This window comes from Gopherus evgoodei, chromosome 1, assembly GCF_007399415.2.
Source record: "Gopherus evgoodei ecotype Sinaloan lineage chromosome 1, rGopEvg1_v1.p, whole genome shotgun sequence".
Classification (NCBI taxonomy): domain Eukaryota; kingdom Metazoa; phylum Chordata; order Testudines; family Testudinidae; genus Gopherus; species Gopherus evgoodei.
The window spans coordinates 39,922,339-39,942,822 of NC_044322.1; the positions used below are offsets into that span (position 1 = coordinate 39,922,339).

The following is a 20,484-nucleotide window of genomic DNA, read 5'->3' on the forward strand; positions in this document are numbered from 1 at the left end:
TATGGATGGGAGCTTGTTTGGTTTCTTTGCATAGGAATCTGTAATCACCTTATCTCTTCTGTTATTTCCAGTGCATCTTACTGATGCCAAGAGAGGCTTACTTTAGTGTCTGCTGTTTAGGTTTGTAGCGAAATTTGTCTATGTGTGGCCATATTAGTTGTCATGGATCCAATGTAATATGGCCTAGTCACTCTATAAAAATAGAAAATAAATGAACACAGACATCCTATCTCCTAGAACTGGAAAGGACCCTGAAAGGTGATTGAGTCCAACCCCCTGCTTTCACCAGCAGGACCAAGTACTGATTTTGCCCCAGATCCTTAAGTGGCCCCCTCAAGGATTAAACTCACAACCCTGGGTTTAGCAGGCCAATGCTCAAACCACTGAGCTATCTCTCCCTCCTGACTCTGGGTATATCTTCACTACTGGCCATATCAGCGGGTAGCAATCGATTTCTTGGGGATTGATATATTGCGTCTCATCTAGACGCGATATATCAATCCCCAAACACTCTCCTGTCGACTCCGGAACTCCAGCAATGCAAACGGCAGTAGCGGAGTCGACAGGGGGAGCCACGGACGTCGATCCCGCGTTGTGAGGACGGTAGGTAACTCAATCTAAGATACTGTTATTCACGTAGCTGAAGTTGCGTATCTTAGATCGATCCCCTTCCCTAGTGTAGACCAGCCCTCTGACTATATACTTATAGTACAGTGCCAAGGGAAACACTTAAGTTCAGATATCTAAATACTTTTCAATATAATTACTAGATTTTTAAAAAGATTCTAACATTACACTGCATTTCATTACCTCAATCTTTGGGAACTCAGTGGGCCTGCAAAGAAAGACTTTTCTGTTAATAAGAAAGAATCTGAAGATGTGCAGAAAACATCTGTCTTTAGGGATATGCATTCACTGAACATACGCAGTCTTTATCCCAAGGAACTCAAGCGTGTAAAGAACATCCCAGTGTGAATGAAACATTTTTGTCTGAAGCTTTAAAAACACTTTTTACTCCAACATAAAGAAAGTTGAAAACTTTATATTCGCCCCTCTTTGGAGAATAAAAGGAATTGTCTATACTCACATTTAGCATAATTTTTCAGAAATTAAATTATTAATATTGGAGAAGAATGAGCATCCTAATCTATTTCATTGGTTGACACCTAAAAGGGCACTTTAAGAGAATATTTATATTTAAGATAATAGTTAGGGACAGATCAAGAAGTTTAGGAAAAAAAATATAAACAAACAAAAGTTTCTTAATTGTAACTTCTGGACAGATCAACCTGAAAAAGAATTTAGAGATGAGCTGTTTATTTTAACCCAACATCTGAACTCACTGTTTGTTATGTATGATAAGATATGAGTAATCCTATTTCTTGAGTCATGTGATAAGTAGACTGTAAGAGTTTGTCTTGCGCATGTATACTCCTGAGGGCATTCTGTGCCAAAAAACTAAAAATTCTGTGCACAATATTGCAAAATTCTGCACAATTTATTTGTCAAATAAATGTGGAGGCTCCAGCATGGCATTGGTGAGCACAGGCCACTGGCTGCATGGAGGAGGGAGATGACTGTGCAGCTCCCCTCCCACCTCCCAGGACATGGACTCAGTGGTGGGGCTGCATCCAATGCTGACACAGCGCAGGGACCAGGCCTGCCCCAGAAACACCCCAGGGTCCTGCCCCTCTATGCCAGGTGCACCACATGTGGGCAGGCAGGCTCAGCAATGCAAGATCTAAGTGTGGAGGGCCTTAGCGTGGGGAGATCCAGGTGTGAGTTGAGAGGGATCTGCGTAGGGCAATCTGAATGCAGGCAGTTAAGTAGGGGATCTGGGTGCAGGAGGGATCTGGATGCACAGGGCTTGTTGTGGGATTCTGGGTGCCACGGTAAAGGGACTCACCAGGTGCAGGGGGAGTGGGGCTCATTGGGGGGGTTCTGGGTGCAGGGGGAGGGGAAAAGGGTCGGTGGGAGGGTCTGGGTATGAGGGGCTCTGGATGCATAGGGGTTGGGTAGATGGGGTATCAATTCACTGTACAGTGCTGGGCCGCCCATTGGATTCAAGGGGCCTGGGGTCTTTGGTGGCAGGGGGTCCCCGCCGCTGAATTGCCGCCAAAGACCTTGCACTTCAGCCGTGGGTCCTGGGGCGGAAGGACTTCCCACCGCGGGTCTTTGGGGTACTTCAGCGGCAGGTCCTGGAGTGGAAGGATCCCCCCGCTGCCAAATTGCCGCTGAAGACCTGGCACTTCGGTGGCTGGTCCCGGGGCAGAAGGACCCCGCCGCCACCGAATCGCCGCCGAAGACCCGCAGCGGAAGAAGCTCCGGGGGCCCAGGCCCTGCAAGAGTCTTCCGGGACCTCCGGAGTGAGTGAAGGTCCCCTCTCCAGGGATCCGAAAAACTCTCGTGGGGGCCTGGGGCAAATTGCCCTACTTACCCCCCGCCGGAAGGCCCTAGCACAGTGATCCCTCCCCCTGCAGCTGAGGAGCAATGGGTGCAGGAAGCAGGGGGAGTAGGGTGACCAGACATCCCGATTTTATCGGGAGTGTCCCAATATTTGCTTGTTTATCCCGCATCCCGACCAATATTAGGTCGGGACACTGGACAAACAAGCAAAGGCTCCGGGGCCCAGAAGGGCTCGCGCCCTCCCCCGTCGCGACTCCGCCCCCTCCTTCCCCCATTGGTTCTCTCCCCAAATCCCCGCCCCCATCCCCGCCCTTTAACTGCCCCATTGGCTCCCTCCCCAAATCTCCGCCTCTTGCCAAGCACGCCATGCCCAGGAGACGCAGGGGAGCACGGGGTGGGGATGAGTGTGAGTCCGGCCTGGCCCTGAGCAGGCAGGACTCGGGCGCGGTACCTGGAGGGAGAGTAAGGGGGCAGCCCACGGGGCCAGGTGGCAGCTGTTCTCCCACCTGGGCAGTGGGACTCGGGAGCAGCCACTGCGGCAGCTCCCACTGCCGCGGAGGGAGGAAGTGGCCAAGCACGTGGCGCTCTGTGGCTTTGGCGTCCGGGCCCAAACCCCCCGAGCCCAGGCCTGCTGCAGGGATCCAGCAGTGCGCATGCTGTGCCCAGCCCCTGGCCAGTCGTGTCTGGGCTGGCTGCCCAGCTAGTGAAATCCTGTGGAGGAGGCATCGGCAGCCCAGCCCCATTCGTTCCCCTGCAGGACCCGAGCGGGATGGTGGGGCTGGGGCCTGCTGCCCCCACTCCGGGGCCGCCTGCAGGATTGCACCAGCTAGGCAGCCAGCCCAGACGCGACTGGCCAGGGGCTGGGTACGCGCAGTGTGTGCGCTGGGTCCCCGCAGCAGGTCTGGGCTTGGGGGGTTCGTGGGCGCCAGAGCCGCAGCCACCGAGCTTGGCCAGCGGCCGTTTCCTCCCCCCGGTGGCAGTGGGAGCTGCAGCAGTCTGCTCCCGAGTCCTGATGCCCAGATGGGGAGAACAGTCGCCGCCTGGCCCTGCGAGCCACCCCCTACTCTCCCTCCAGGTACCGTGTCCAAGTCCTGCCTGCTCAGGGCCAGGCCAGACTCACACTCACCCCGGCCCTGCGCTCCTCTGAGTCTCCTGGGCCTGCCTCCAACGTTTGTGGAGGGAGGAGGGATCGGGGGTGGTGAATTTTTTTTTTTTTTTGCTCTGCTGCCATTTTTTCCCCCTCTGCCCCCGCCCTGCCCCCCTGCGTCCCGATATTTGACCTGGGTGATCTGGTCACCCTAGGGGGGAGGAGTTTGCAGAGCTTCCTACAGCCAGGGGAGAAATCTGGGGGTGGGTCTGACATGACCCCAGATGCTGTGTAGGGGGAGAGGAAGTCCCATCCTCACCAGCCCAGCTGAGACTAGCTGCTGAAACCAGCACAGGGTAGGAGCCACCAGCCAGGTCTTCTCCAGTCCCGCCCCCAGCCCCACAGTGACTTACCTCTCTGCTGGCTGCCCTGGGCATACTGCAGGGGAGGGTCATCTGACCACTCTTGTGGCTTTCTTTTGCTTCTCCGTCAGAAAGTTATTTTTCTGCGGGGAAGAAAAGAAATCTGTGGGGGACAAAAATTCTGTGCTTGCGCAGTGGCGCAGAATTCCCCCAGGAATAATGCTGTGTACAAACTGTCTGGGTACAGGGTGGGATTTCTTGTCATTCTGTAAAGTACCAAGCAGTTGCCATTGGCAGCTGCAGGATACCAGACTTGAGGATGTCACTGTCTCATTCAATAAGTCAAATTTTGTTTTCCTAATTTTTCTAACTCTGAACCTGATCCAGCTTCCACTTAAGTGAACAGAAGCCTTTCCATTGACTTCAATGGGAGTTGGTTGGGTCACTCTTGGAATTACCCTGCATTTTGTAGGCAATTTGGGAAGAGTCTATTGTAGAATTTAAAAGGCCCAACAAATATAAAGCAAAAGGTTTCCCTATTGTAAGGATATAAAACTCACTATATGAACACTGTACAAGTATGTGACATGAGGAATGAAAATATTTGAAAAGGAAAGAAAATTGAAGATTTTTTGCGTTTGCCTGAACCCATGTTTTATTTCAGAACCTTCAGAAAACATAAAAGTGTGTGACTGAAAGAGGCTTACTAAAAATTAGGTATGGAAGTCACTATATGGAAGATATCCATGTCAAATGCAAGAAGAGTGGCTTCCAAAGGTCAGCGTTGATAAATGGTCAAGGCTAGAAGCTATAACCAGTCCGACTGTCTATCATCAGTTTTCTTAGAACCAGTTGTGACCTCCAGCTCTGCAAACACATTGACACTGGGAAGACTGAACGCTACTTGCTAACATTTGAAATAATGAAGCAGTTACCATGTTCCAGCACTTTCAGTGGAAACCAGAAAAGAATGATGGAGTGGATCAAGGCGTTGATGCAGTGACCCCAGAAAACCTGAGGGAAAACAAACCAAGAAAGTCAGGAGTCCGCCAAAAATCTTGCTCTCTCTCTAACTCCCAACAAATGCTTCATTGTGAAGTTTACTGCCAGAGTGTAATTTTTTCCTAAGCTGCAATACTTGAACTTTTCTGAAATATATTTCCTCATCCATTTTTTACATAATTTCTGTTCTACCACCAGACAACTCTGCTTCAATTGAAGGATTTTTTAAATATAGTATGTCAGATTATACTAGGGCAAACACACTACCCCCCAAAATCTTGATCAGAATATGAGCAGGTGGATTCACCTTTGCTTAATCATTCAAATTACCATGATGATAGACAGGACTATTAATACAATGAAACAGTTACTTTATTTTCTTTAATGGAGAAAAGTACTTTTTGTACCCCACAATGTCCCATTTAAAAGTCTTACGTTTCTAATATGTCAGAGGTTTGCATATTCTGCAATTTTGTTCTTTGAAATCTTAGAAACCCTCTGACAAAACAAACCTAGGATCTTGCTTTGTTTCAAGAGTATATTTAATTACTCATTAACACCCCCCCCCAAGAACATCAAATGGTGAAATTTCTTAGCACAAAGAGGTCAGTAAATCAATGAAACAGAAAGTGTAGGATATTTTCCAAAATATTAAAAGAAAATACAAGAGTGTAACTTTATCTCCATAATTCTTAAACCTCTGCAATGACAGGAAGAATAAAATCATCCTAACTTAAGAAAAACTTTAAAAAGAGATTTAGCAAGGCTGGTAGGTAGGACTATGGCAGCATTTCAATATGAAACTCAAAAAACAGGCATAGCTCATCCAGCTTCTCTGAAAGATGCAGACAGGCAAAATTCATGTGCAGATATCGGCCCTGGTCTGAACTTCTCCAAAATTTGGATGGACTTCAGGACTATTTTTCTAGTTCAGGCCTCTCTTCTAGTCAGTACTCAGAAACAGCAAATTATTTTCAAAAGAACACATTCTAGGAAGCAAGGACAACCCTGATTTCAAGGGAGTTATGCTGGCATAAAACTGAAGTAAAACTGAATGAGGCCTTTAAGACAGGACTTGAAAATATAATGCTGGTATTTTTCTTTTAATTTTTTTTTTAAATAAAACATTTCCGTTACCCTCGTGTTGAACCCATCTGCATTTTGAGTAATTTTGTAGAGCTGGGGAAATCTAAGCATGCTGTCTTGGGTACATGATCGTTCAAAGATTCCCAGAGTGAAGGGTGGCAATGCTGTGAAAATCTACAAAGAAAACAAACACTAATTTAAAAACATCTATTAACTTTATAAGTAGGTCCATGATAATGTTTGAGATCCAGGGTGAAATCCTGGTGCCACTGAAGTCAATGGCAAAACTCCCATTGAGTTCAGTTGGGACAGAACCTCATCCCCAGAGTGTAATTTAACATAATTTTCAGTCAAACCAAAACCTGAAATGTAGTGATTCATAATTCTTATTATTGATTGTACTTAACCTAAGGACAAAAAGAAGCCAGAAAAGGTAGTTCTTACTCTTACTGTTAACTAATTAAACAAGAAACAAGCTGAGCATCAGTATTTCATGTCATATTTTATGTCATATTATTAGCCAACTAGTCTAGTTACATTAAAATGTATCTAAAGCCTGAAAAAGAAAGTCTGGCATGTACATTATGGAAAAGATTTGAGGTAAGTTGGTTCAAACATCGTTGCAACTGGAGCCGTGAAAGTATTTCATTTGTTTTACTAAAGCAAAGATTATAAAGACATTAGTGCAAGTAAATGTGGAAATCAGACAAAAACTTCTAAAAAATAAAGAACATTCTAGATTCTGTTATTTCTGGCCTTCTGTGGTGTCTATGCAAGGCATGAACCTTGATAGGAGTATGCCAACTCAGACTGAATCCAGACAAAAAAGAAGTGATATTGCTAGGTCAAAGGAACATCAAGAGAAAAAAACAGAGACCAGCATTCTGTTTCTATTTCTTTTCTGCTTTTTCACATGAGTTTTTGGAGGAAATATCTGTTTATGAGATATTTGGAGTTCAGAACTTTGTCTAGTAATTACTGTTCTGCATGTATATACTTTTTATAGCAGCTACAGAAAATGTTTATACTGAACGAAATAAATACAGACATATTATTATTTGTATTGCATTAACATCCAAGGGCCCCAGTCAGGATCTGGATCCTGTTTGTGCTACGAAGGGCACAAATTCATAGGATTCTCATCCACCACAGACATTTCTGTGTAATCTGGGGAAAGCCACTGAGGGTATGTCTACAGTGCATCTGTGGTTGGCCCATGCCAGATGACTTGGGCTAATGGGGATCAGGCTACAGGGCTGTTTAATTGCAGTGTAGACATTTTGGCTTGGGCTGGAGCCTGGGCTCTGAGACCCCACGAGGTGGGAGGGTATCAGAGCCCAGGCTCCAGCTCAAACCAGAACATCTATACCACAATTAAATGGTTCCATAGCCCGAGTCTTGTGAGCTCAAGTCAGTCATGAGTGTTGAACTGCAGTGTAGACATAGGGTCATTTTTTAAAGGTATTTAGGCCAGGGAGGTCAGACTAGATGATCTGGTGGTCCTTCTGGTCTTAAACTCTATGATTCTATGACCTAAAAATATGTATAGGCACTCAGTGGGGCTTTCAAAAATGCCTAGGTACTTAACTCCTACTCTCATACTGAGGATACCTCTCTGGGAGAGTAGATCCCTGTTATTTATAAGAGACAGGGAATAGTATGGGGGATTTGATTATCAGACATGTAGATAGTTGGTTTGTGATGACTGGAAGATCTGCATGGTGAATTGCCTGCTGGGTGTGAAGGTTGCAGACCTCTCAAGACACCAAGCTAGACTTATATGCAGTGCTGGGGAGAAGCCAATGATCACGGTACATGTAGGTTCCAGTAACGTAGGGAAAGGTAGGAGAGAAGTCCTGGAGGTCATATGTAGGCTGCTAGGTAAGAAACTCAAGTACAGGATGGGCTCCACCTAAACCAAAATGGAATCAGATTGCTGACATGTAAAAATAAAAAAGATCATAGAGGAGTTTTTCAACTAAGGGCTGAGAGAAGGCTGACAGGTGCAGAGAAGCACACAGTTCGAACAGCTACATCTCTTAGGGGAGGATTTAGTAAAGGGGATATTCTATATCCTGGTAAAGAGGAGATGACAAAGGTTGATAAAGTACAGGTAGGAACTGAAGGGAAACAGTCAAACCAAAAAGAGTCCCATTCAATTACATCATACGAAGGCAGACAACTAAATACTGACAAATTTTATAAGTGCTTGTCTACAAAAACAAGAAGTCTAAATAGTAAGATAGGTAAACTTGAGTGCCTGGTATTAAGAGGATAATACCATTTTAGAGGCTCACACTATACATATGGACACACACATATTTGGGCATAAAAAGTAAGAGGACTAAAAAAATGCCACCCTGACTAAGCAGAGTAAAAGAGGTGGTTAGAAACAAAAAGACATTCTTTGAAGTTATATCCTAGTGAGGAAAATAGAAAGGAACAAACTCTGGCGAGTCGAGTGTAAAAGTATAATTAGGTAGGCCAAAAAAGAATTTGAAGAGCAACTGGCAAAAGACAATAAAACTAACAGTAACATTTTTAAAAGTACATCAGAAGGAGGAAGCTTGCCAAACATTCAGTGGGACCATGAAGTGACCAAGGTGCTAAAGGAGCACTCAAGGAAGACAAGGCTGGTACGGAGAGGCTAAATTCATGCTTGGAACTCTCCCCTGTCTGATGGTGATGATAAACTCCATCCACAAGCCCTACCTTGCTCCAGCCCTGCTCTTGCTCCAGCCTAGCTCCCAACCCTACTCTTGGTTTGTTCCAAACCCCCTCCTCAGTCCAAGTCCAACTTCGGACTTTGGATCCTGGCTCAGATGTCACCACACCAAGCACTAAACCAGACTGCCACTGCTTTCACCATTATGTCTGACCCTCCACATCTCGTTTTTGACATAGTACCTCACCAAGGTGTTGTGAGGAAAAATACATTAAAGATTGTGAACTGCTCATACACTATGGTGACAGGGAGCATATAAATAGAAAGATTAGATATGGTCTCTTATGCACCAAAGGGTTTACAATTTAATTAAAGGCAAGGCTCAGTGAGTAGAGGTAGGAATCAGAGAGGGAGCATGAATATAACAATAACATGGTCACATAATTCCCTAGGTTAACAATGTGCATTGCCAGATTCTTCTGAGGAATTTCAAGTATTGAGGTTTTTAAATTATCACGTCTAAAAAATCCCTATTAAGCCACAGCCCCTTGTGCAGCTCCCTTAATATTTGCTTCCACCACCACTCTGGCTGAAAAAGGTGATCCAGATTTTGCCTACTGTTTGATTTATTTATTTTGTAGGGCTTTATACAGTTAATCCCAACTACTTCTCTATCTAGCATTATTAGAGCCTTTTAAAAATGACAAACTCTCCCCATATTCCTTAGGACAACAGACCCCCTCTCTTTACATTTTCATTTTTTATTTCAATTTCTAGAAATCATTAAAAAAAACCTCCTATATAAAAGGTGTAGGTACCTTTAACATACCAGAAAAATATCAGATAAATTTGACAACACGTGGAGGCTCAGAGACCACTAAGACCTCAAGGGTTATCCCATTCTCCCTGCTGCATCCAGGGGCAGGGATGGGTCCATGAAGCAGTAAACTACAAAAAGTGAGAAAATCCTATTCCCCTGCTCAATTAATTACCTACCCGCTTACCCACACCTCCTAGACCCAACAGCCAATCTCCCAATGCCATGAAACAGCTCAGAGACCAGAATTGCTGACATCATGGGGTTCCTGATGCTGCTGGGAGGAGGGGTTTCTGGGGGCCATGTGCCCCCAAAGTTTTGGCTCTGTGGGGCTGGGAGTAAAATGGGCATAGCGAGCATCCACCCCCAACACCTTATGCTACTGACAGTGGTTGCTGCTAGGCCTCTCCTTTTTGAAGGATGCTATGGTCTTCTCAAAGGAACTCAGCTCCAGAACTACTGTGGACTGCTCAACCCCACATTGTGCTCCTGAGAAGGGAGAGGGATTGCTAGGGCCATGTACCGTCAGATGTTGGCCCATGTCAGAGGGGAGAAAAGGAAGAGGGAGACTCTGAAGCACCTTGGGCAGGTCACTTTGGGCTTCATTTTGGCAAACCTTACTCACAATGAAACGCATTCAGGCATGTGAATAGTTTCATTGAAGTCAAAAGGCTTACTCCCATGAGTAACGGCTATTCAATGTGGGTAAGTGTTGCAGAATTGGGCCCTTAATCTCTCTGTGCCTCAACCTCCTCCTCTGTACCATCATGACAATCATACCTACTTTACACGAATCCTTGGAGACTTAATTCATTTGCTAAGTGTGTTGAGAGTCTTGGATGGAAGACACTACAAATTCAAAGTTTTATTATAATGTAGCCTAAAACTATAATCTCCCTCCTTCATCTTCACCCATCTTCTAAACTGACAGTTTCATGCTGGGAAATTAATTTCTAATCCAATTTTCTACAGTTCAGCTAACAAACTCTGATTAGATGTAGTTTTATTTATTATCTTTACAAAATCTTTTGCTTGCATGCTGGATTGTGATTCCTGCCAGCAATGCATACTATGTCTGGAGACTGCAGGTGAAGATTCAGTTCCACACAGGGCTGGATATTAGCGGGGATCAGTAATTGCAAGCACATTTTCTACATGAATGATGTAATCTTTTAAATTAGTCATAAAGCAACAGGCCAGATGGCTGCAATGGCAGCACTCTCATACAGGATATGGGAGCCAAAGCTAAGGCCACTAGTCTAATGCGCTCCATGAAGATTCCACGCTATAGAATGGATTTAGGGTGTCTTCAGGGATTTTTGGTATGTCCCAAGTTTTCTGCAGTATTCACGTTTTCACTTTAAAAAAAGATCTTTTAGCCCATCTGGTTATGAAGGCAACCTTTCAAGGCAAGCCTATGCAAGGCCAGAATTCTGGTTCTACCAATCTTATCCACAGTAAGTAACACTGTAATGGGACTATTTACATAGGGGCTGGAACTAGGGGAGCTGGGGGTGCTGCAGCACCCCTGGCTTGAAGTGGTTTCCATTATATCCAGGGTTTATGATTTCGTTCCGTGGCTCTCAGCACCCCCACTATACAAATTGTTCCAGCAGCACCACTGACTGCTTATGAAGAAGTAAAGGATTATTCAGCACTGGGGACAGTAGCAGAATAGGGCCACGCAGTGATATCCTGAAGCCTAATCTCTTTGAGTTATTGAGTGCCTCCAGCACTCTGCAGGATTTGGTCTTTAGTGACACTGGAATATATAGACATAATGAAACAATAGCTTTAGGATTAGACTGAACTGCCATTCATCTGAAGACAACTAACCAAAATGTTAATTCTGAGACCTAATACCAGTAATTAAAGGCAACATGGTTCACTACTTCTTCATTGCCTTCAGCTGCAGCAGCCAGTTAAAGTGTTTTAATTCAGGGTAACTAGAGTCATCTGAAAAAAAAACATGTTAAAAGATTTACAGATGCAAATATGTGAATTGAAGAGATGGAGTGGGGTGCTTTAGGAAAACTTCAAGATCGCTGAGTGAGGGTGATGCAAAGAACTGAGAGAATGTAAAATCTCTGGCCTAAAATCTCCTCTTATTTGACATTGGGTTGTGGGGGATTATAATTTTTAATTTTTAAAACAAGTCCTGGTAAAATAAAAAGTAAACATTATATAAAACTATTAATTAATGATACAACCAGTTTATTTGGTGACTTTTGGTGTTTTCACTTATTTGGAGTAAATTTGTTTTAAAAAATCCCAAAGATTTAAAAAAAACCTCAACACACAATCAGGAAATTTCACACATTAGCAAAAGTTCCTGCAGTTTCCCAGTTGCCTTAGTCAAGGTTTGTGGATCCAGGCACCAGACTAGATGTAACTAATAATGTCACTAGTAGATGTCAGTGAATTGATAGACCAAGTTTCTATAAAACCAGGGAACAGAATAAATCTTTAGTACTGATTGTGGAAGATAAATGCCTAAAAATGGCCTCCCATGGATGAAAACGATAAGGGGCTTTAGAAGCTACCATAATACAATAATGAATGAAGGACAAAACATCTAAAAACATGATACAAGATAAATATATATTTATGTTGACTAGGAAAAAAGAAGAAAAATAAAAATGTTTAACTATAAAAAATAGTCTGAAATACTTTGAACAATTTGAATTGCATAAACACACAGAGATCTAATGAAAGCATATTATTAAGATAAAAGTGCTAATATTTTCAAGGCACTGTTCCAAATACATTTGCTGTGATTAAAAATAAACATCCAGGATCTTTTGCATCTACAGTCTAGGGCAGATGAACAAAGGCCCTACAAATGTGTTTGTACTTCATGATATGTATGCAGATGGATGGCTGAGATAAACTGCACAGACATAAACAACAATGGAATGTCACTGAGGTTCTGCATACCATCAAGCCGAGACATGGAATACTTACCACATTGTACAGGCCGATGCACCATCGCTCAAATAAAATCTGCCCAGAAAATCCATTAACAAATGCAAACCAAAGCTGAAACAGAAGAAAGTTACACAAAACTTTAGATCAATATTGCGCTAAATGTTTCCATATATTGAACAGAGAGAAGGGTGTGGAATGTGGACCACCATCTGAAGACAGCTGCTTACTGTGCTCTAAAAATAATTATCAGCAGTGTCCCACAGTTGTTTCTTTTAAAGTCCTGCATTTTAAATAGTGCTACAGAACTGCTTATTTAAGTTAGATCACTAAAGTGATGGAGCAATTTGTAGTATTTGCACCATTGCACTAAAAAAAAATAATCCCTAAAACTATTTATAGACTACTGACAAATTGTTAACATATGCAAAGTTAGCAGCTATCCTGGTTTCCATGACAACTTGGTAAACGTGTTCTCAAGTCTGTAATGTCCCATTTGACACTATCTGGATAAAAACAGCACCACTGTAATTCTAGGAAAGTCTTAGAAACTATTGCAACCAGAATGCTATGTTGCCTTGCAAGTTCTGCTTAAAAATGGTGAGAAGCCAGCTTCCTTGACCTTAAGTCTCACATTGCTCAACCAACTTCTTGACATGTTTAAGTACATATGCCAGTGCAATTCACAGAGCAGGTGAGGGGGAGAAAAAATAAAGAGATGAATAAGCATTCAAATTCTCTAATTTCCATAAGCAACACCTCCATTCCATCAAGGCTTCCACTAGCCAATACTCTCCTGGCCTCCATTAGGGTGACCAGATGTCCCGATTTTATAGGGACAATCCTGATTTTGGGGTCTTTTTCTATATAGGCTCTTTTATTCCCCACCCCAGTCCCGATTTTTTACATTTGGTGTCTGGTCACCCTACCTCACATTGAGAACCCACGATACACAAAACCAGCAGAAACTTGCTTCTCCAAGAGCATCCCAGCATCAGAACTCACCCACTGCTTTCTTGACTAAAGGACTGTGGGTAGAATTGCAAAAAGATTGAGACTGTATTTCCAACAAGAAATCATAGCTGATTCAGGCGTCTCAGGTGGAGAAAGTCTGAGAACCTCTTCTCTTGAGATGAAACAAATACAGTTAATTTTCTGAAACATATTTCCAGATCTTTGGCAATGGGGATCCAGGTTCCTTTTCTACAGTTCACAGTTCAGAATACAGCAGTTCTTCTATCTACTCAGCAACATAAGCATCCCAGTGCTCTGCTCAGTTCTCTGGAACCCCAATTAACAAAGTTAACTTCAAGACTTTATTAAGAAGACTGGAAGCTCTCCATGACATTAGCCCAGGTTACTTAAGGAATCATCATTGTCTCTGAGACAATAACCTCCCAAGACAGCTACAGTCCTTCAGAAAAAATGGAAATGTCAGCACCTTGTGCAAATGTGCAAATCTGCAGCTGGCCCATGACTAAGGCACTCGTTTCTTGCGGGAAAAAAATACATAGCTCATTTGTTTGATTTAGATTTCCCACAATAAAACAATTCTCACCAACAAGGGGAGGAAGGAAAACAAAATCCTGTGAAATATTTAACTTGCAAGATACTACGATACCATGAGGACCAATACAGGATAGACAGACAGACAAACAAAAAGTAACAGATTTTCCATTTAGAAGACAAGCACCTGACCTCTATTACTAACTGCTTCTTACTTAACAATACTGCTCCATACAAGACTTTTTAAAATCCTCACTGGAAGGATTACGTAGTATCACTGATTAGTTTAGACAACTTAGTAGAAAATTGAGGTGAGATGTTTCTGACTCTTTCAAACATCTTCCCCTTGAAAAGTTTGTCTCTGACTTTGCTATGCAAATAACATTGTAGCATTTTATTAAGGTTCTCGGACTAAATGTTATCAGTTACAGGAGCTAGAAATTTTCTAGGAAAAATCAAAATCTTCTGAAACCTCATCCAACCCCCAAAGTATCTTTTATTGAAATAATCATATGTTGGATAATCAAATGCACTTGTTTCAAAGGAAATACTATTTAGATGGGCAAGAATGAACAAAAACACAGATTTAAAAAAAATATTTTGGTACTTTAAAATCCAAACTTGACAGTTTTCCTTTTAGCAGGATCCATAAAGGTAAAACTGAAGCAAAATGAGAACATGCTGTATTTTCAATGCTTACACAAGCTTACTTGCATTACACTCTTTCTAAACATGAGATGGAGTTGTATGGCTATGACACATTATAAAATAACGGTTATGCTTGTCTTCTGCCAGGTTTCACACTAGCAAATGCCAATCAACACAACAAAGAATCCATGGTCTATTACCTTAATCTCTTAATGTCAAGGAACACAAATCATGGAGTCTCAGTGTAAAATAATATACAAATATATTTATTATGAAGCTGACATAAGCCATAAATTGTCATGTGTAGTTTGTTAAATACTATTTGTTTTTACAGATTAAAAAAATCCCCCGTCTTAATGTTCTTGTTAACAAGAAATACTAAATACAATTGAAACTGTGCAAGCCACAACTACCCATGCTTGACTCAGACTTGGTGAGTCGCTCGGAAAACTTGCCAAGTCTGCCTGGCTTGCCAAGCTCCTGGGGTTTGCAGTGCTTGAGTATTGTCTTGCTAGGAGCAAATGGACCGAATGTTACTAAATGGCTTTTCTGGAAAAGAAACGTTCTTTTCAATTTAACTATTGCCTGACTACCAAAACAGTTGGAACACCTTATTTATAATTCAGCTATAAAAAAAATATTTGTCCAGGGAACATATGAAGTCTGATTTTAATGCAAGGAAATTCATGACTGAAAACTAAGACTGAAAATCCAGGTTGACACACTATTATTATCTTACTTTATTATGGTTAATACTGCAGAGATCTAAGATCTCTAGGTAATGTTATGTACTATCTTCCGCAGTATCCAAAAATGGAGCACGTTTGGAAAAATGGAGCATGTTAAAGACAGAGATACAGTCCATAGTTTCAGCCTTAAAGCATGGTTGCATTCTTTATATGTAATGACCCTCATTTTTTAAAAAAACAGTGCCAACTGTACGAGGGCACTTGCACACTACGAAGTCAGACAAACAGCTCATTGTAGAGGTCACTGAACAGCCGACTGATTTGAGCTGGATGCAAGCTGGTGATCTAAAGGGGAGAAGCTCAATATTCCATTACCAATATCCTGGGCCACACAGTCTATCCATCTGGCTTTAGAATGTATTTTAAGAAAAGAGCAAGTGACCTTTTCAGAAAATGTTCCCAACTCCAGTAAGTTTGAAGGCAATTTTAATTGCATTTTATTGCTTTATGCATAATTATTACTTCAACATTAATGCTTGCAACAGTAGGAACTAATTTATTTAAGTGCTCTAAGGCAATGGGATAGCAAATCGTCTATTCTAAATGTGTATATTTATGATGTCTTGATAATAGACAACTTAACGAGTACTAGAAATGTTTTCCCAGTCCTGCTAAAGGGCATGGAAAGCTAATATAATCAGGGTATCAACAATTGCCACAGGCATCAATTACAGCCAAATGCCTTTGCTATATAGAGATGAGTTAAATTCTCAAAATAGCCTCTCTTAACACACACATTTTGCATGCTCTTACCAAATAAGCTCATTTACAGTTTGCCTAATAAAGCAGGTTTATGTATCTCATATGCAATTCATTAATAATGTATCCTGATTAAAATCCTCTTTGTTCCAGATGTATCTCTCAATGCAAGGCTCTAATTCCTGCTCAAGCACACATAGCCCTAATATAATCCCTTCATTAGAGTGTATATGGCACTAATTTTATAATATAGCTAGAAAATCTCTTTAATAAGATTTGACAGAGTAGGCCTGGCTTCCTCAAATTCACTTGACTTCCTAAGGAATGTTTTTCTGCTATTTTTCTTTGCTTATTAACTGTTAAAAAGAGAAAGAAATTTGTTTTTCTTTCAGTAGTAGAAAAACAATTTTTTTCTAATCCAACCCACCCTAGGCAGATATCATTTAAAATTAAAGGACTCTCTAACCTTTTCTGCCAATTTCCCAATTATTCCAAGTTTTAACTGATTTTTGTTCTTTTAAATTACTAAGAATTATACAGCAAGAGTTGGTCAGATAAATAGCTTATAAGGATAGAGAAGCAATCTCAATAGTAGATGTTTCCTAAATTTTAACACTACTATATTTAAAAAATCCTGAACAGATGTTATTCCTTCTATTGCTGTCTTAATTTGAAGGCTATAGTTGATATTTTAGTATCCTAGAATTACAAAAATGTACCATTTTGGTCCTTCATTCCTCTCTAATTATACAGAGAGGAATGAAAGACCAATTTATTTTTTCCCCTCGAACATATTGCTTCTATGCCTTCTCTTCTAAATATGAGCACTGAACACTGTAAAGATCTGGGGCCCTATCATCATGGAAGATGCGCACTCACCCCCAAAACCTCATAGAAGTCAAGGGATTTATATGTGCATTCCACTTAGGTGTGTGTGTGCCCAGCGAACCAAAGCTGGATAATTTTGTCTAGCACTACCCATAGAGGAGTAGTCCCCTCTCTGACTATGTGAAGCCCCGATCCCCTTCAGTTCCTTCACACCAAATTCCCAGAGACTAGACTTTGATGCAGAGGGGATGGAGGGTGGGTCGTGGAATATACATCTGCATTACATCTCAAAGAACAACAGTTACAGTAAGTAACCGCTTTTTCTTCTTCTCCGAGTAGATGCAGCTGTGTATTCCACTTAAGTGACTCTCAAAAGCAGTACCTCCAGGGGCTGGGGCTCGGAGTTTATTTAAACAAACACTGCAGGACCACCTTCCCAAAGTTTGCATCTTGCTCTGGATGCTACAGTAATGGCATAATGGTTCATAAATGTATGTATCGATGACCATGTGGTAGCCCTGCAAATATCCAACAGTGAGATGTTACTTAACTACGTGATCAATGTTGTTTGCGCTCTCATAGAATGAGCTCACACCTGTAGAAACGGTGCTGCTGAAGCCATTTCATATGCAGCCTGGATACAGGAATTTATCCACTTAGAGATCATCTGTGAGGAGACTGCCTGTGCCTTCGTACAGTCTACATATGACACCAAGAGATGAGGTGAAGCTGAAAGCGTTTAGTCCTCTCCAGGTAAAAGCCCAGACATTTTCTGGCATCCAATGTGTGTAGACACTGCTCCTCTGGCAATGAAAGCAGCTTAGGAAAAACACAAGCAACTATACCACCTAGCTTAAATGAAACAGAGACCACTTTAGACACAAATTTTGGTGCATCTGCAGCATCATGAGGAATGCAGTTTTTTAACATAAGAAAGGAAAGGGGCAGGATGCCAGAGGTTCAAATGGAGGTCCCATGAGAGCTGCTGAGACCATGTTAATGTCTCACAAGGGAACTGGTTTCCACCCCAGTGGACAGAGACGAAGGATTCCTTTGAAGAATCTCACCACCATAGCATTGGAAAACACCAGTCTTCCACAAATGGGTGGATGAAAGGCTGTGATCGCTGCTAGGTGTGCCCTCAGCAAGCTAAGCATAAGGCGTGACAACAGAAGATGCAGCAAACACTCCAAAATATCTTAGATATTAGCCAGTGTCGGCTGAACTCCGTTGGCCAATAACCACATTGAAGAATACTTCCACTTTGCCCAATAGGCCATGCAGGGAGAAGGTTTTCTGCTACTGAGTCAGACCTGATGAATAGCTACTGAGCATTGCTCCTCCTTCTCATTCAACCATGGAATGGCCACGTCATGAGATGCAGAGAGCTCAGCGCAGGATGCAGAGCGAGACTGTGATTCTTTGTGAGCAGGTAGGGATGGAGAGGAAGGGATATGGGAGGCTGAATGGACAGCAAGAACGTCAGAAAACCAGCACTGCCTCAGCTATGCTGGGGCAATGAGAATGAGCTTGGCCCGATCTGCCCCACATATCAGGGAGGCATCAGCGACGACATCCCTGGTTGGTAAGGGCCAGACAAAGGGAATGCCTTGACATACATTCCCCTGAACAGTGTTCCCTCTAATTTTTCCCACACATGTGCGGGAGGTGATGTATTCATGTGGTGAGGATGGGGCTGAGGGGTTCGAAGTGCAGGAAGGGGTTCAGGGCTGGGGCAGAGGGTTGAGGTGCAGGGGGTGAGGGCTCTGGCTGGGTGTGTGGGCTCTTGGGTGGGGCCAAGGATGAGGGGCTCAGGGCTGTGGCAGGGGGCTCGGGTGAGAGCTCTGGCTGGGGCTGCGGGCTCTGGGGTGGGGCCGGGGATGAAGGGTTTGAGGTGCAGGCTTCCCTGGGGCTACAGCAGGGAGAGAGGACTCCCCCAAGCAGCAGCTGGACTGGGGGAGAAAGGTACCTCTTTCCCAGGCACGGCAAGTCTGGGACGGGACGGGTTGGGTCTGGGGCAGAGGTGCATCTCCCTCAGTAGTGGCAGGTCTGGGCTGGGCTGGGGACGCCTCTCCCCTGGCAGCAGCAGGTCCATCTGCAGTCCAGGCTACTGGTGACAGTCGGTAGCTTTGGGCTCCCTACGGGAGACCAAAGTAGTGGACCATCTGTCACTGGCAGCCCAGAGGAACGGCAATGGCTGTGGGCTCCTTTCCGCCTCACCCCATCACTGGCAGGCAGTTGGCAGCTGCTGTCTGCCGCTGACAGAGGGCGGGGGCAGAGAGAGGAGCCCTCAGCTGGTCGGCTGAGTGGAGCAAGTGGGCAGAGGTGGGGCAGGGTGAAGCAGAGAGAAGCCCGGGGCTGGCAGCCTAGAGCAGCATGGGGGAGGGGCTGGAGAGGAGAGGAGCCAGCACTGCAGCCACTAGACCACAACGCAAGCGAAGTGGGCCAGGCCGGTGGAGCCCCCTGCTGAGCGTGGGCCTTCTGCCACTATAAACTCAGTATTGTCCCGGCCGGGCTGGGCTGGAGCTGGTGGAGGGGCACCTCTCCCTGTCATGGCAAGTTCTTGGGTAGGGGAGAGGCATTTCTCCCCACCGCAGCCCTGAATGCCTGCACGGTGCTTAATAGGCTGCTGTGCAGCTTAGCCTACGTCCACACTACAGCTTTAAATCGATATTAGTAAAATCGATTTTATAAAACAGGTTTTATAAAATCGATTCTACGCGTCCACACTAGGGCACATTACTTCAGTGGTGTGCGTCCATGGTCCCAGGGTACCATCGATTTCCGGAGCGGTGCACTCTGGGTAGCTCAGTAAAAGAATAGGACCAATAACTTCGATATCCGTCCACACTAACCCTAAATCGATTTAGTAATATCGATTTTAGGGTTACTCCTTTCGTTTAGCTGGAGTACAGAAATCGATTTTAAGTGCCTTAAAATCGATTTTAAGTGCCTTGTAGTGTGGACGGTTACAGCGTTAAATCGATTTAACGCTGTTTAAATCGATTTAATGCTGTAGTGTGGACCTGGCCTTAGAGGGAACTTAGCCCCTGAACTATCCACCACGGCAAGGAGTACAGGTTTGATGGAGGGAGGCAGACCAACCTGTCCAGGACGTGAAGTGTTGGACAGTAAACAGTCCTGAGTCACATTTGCAGAGGGTGAAGGCACAACTTTGTGAACTGAACCACCTGCATGCATGTGAACATGGGGCTTAAGACACATCCGAACACAAGGGGAAGGTTGAGACTGCTGACCGAGACAAAGGTGGCGAATTGTCTGGAAACGGTTGACCCGCAGGAATGCTCTAAAATTCAGAGCCTATTATGGCCCCAGTGAACTCTATTTTCTGAGTGGGGACCAGCGTTGACTTTCCTGTGTTTAGAATGGGACTCACTGGGTCCAGTAAGTGCAGTGTAATGTGTATGTGAGAAAGGATCGCTTCCCAGCACGATGGACAATGTTTAACCCCCAGTTAGGGCACCACTGGGGAATACTTAACTAAATACAACTAACACTAATCTAACTAGCACTAAGGGTATTACTAGCTATATACATCTAGAAAAAATGCTCCACTAGTGAGAGAATGTGAGGCCAAGACCACACAGAGCTGTGACTCCAACCACGAGCAGGGAGAAGGAACTGAGGGGGCTCAGGAGGCGCTGCCTAATATAGCCAGGGGAAGAACTGTGGCAGCAAAGCAC

General features: G+C 43.7%; 1 protein-coding gene across 2 annotated transcripts in view; it reads right to left on the reverse strand.

The window, feature by feature from the left end:
- Positions 1-20,484, reverse strand: part of ATP8A2 (ATPase phospholipid transporting 8A2) — a 591,777-nt gene that overhangs the window by 151,045 nt on the left and 420,248 nt on the right. For both annotated transcript variants that reach the window (XM_030562288.1, XM_030562284.1), the window contains exons 28-30: positions 12,390-12,464; positions 5,995-6,117; positions 4,791-4,869 (exon numbers count right to left, since the gene is read on the reverse strand). In XM_030562288.1, coding sequence (XP_030418148.1) covers positions 4,791-4,869; positions 5,995-6,117; positions 12,390-12,464 — 277 coding nt within the window. The remainder of the gene's footprint in view (positions 1-4,790; positions 4,870-5,994; positions 6,118-12,389; positions 12,465-20,484) is intronic.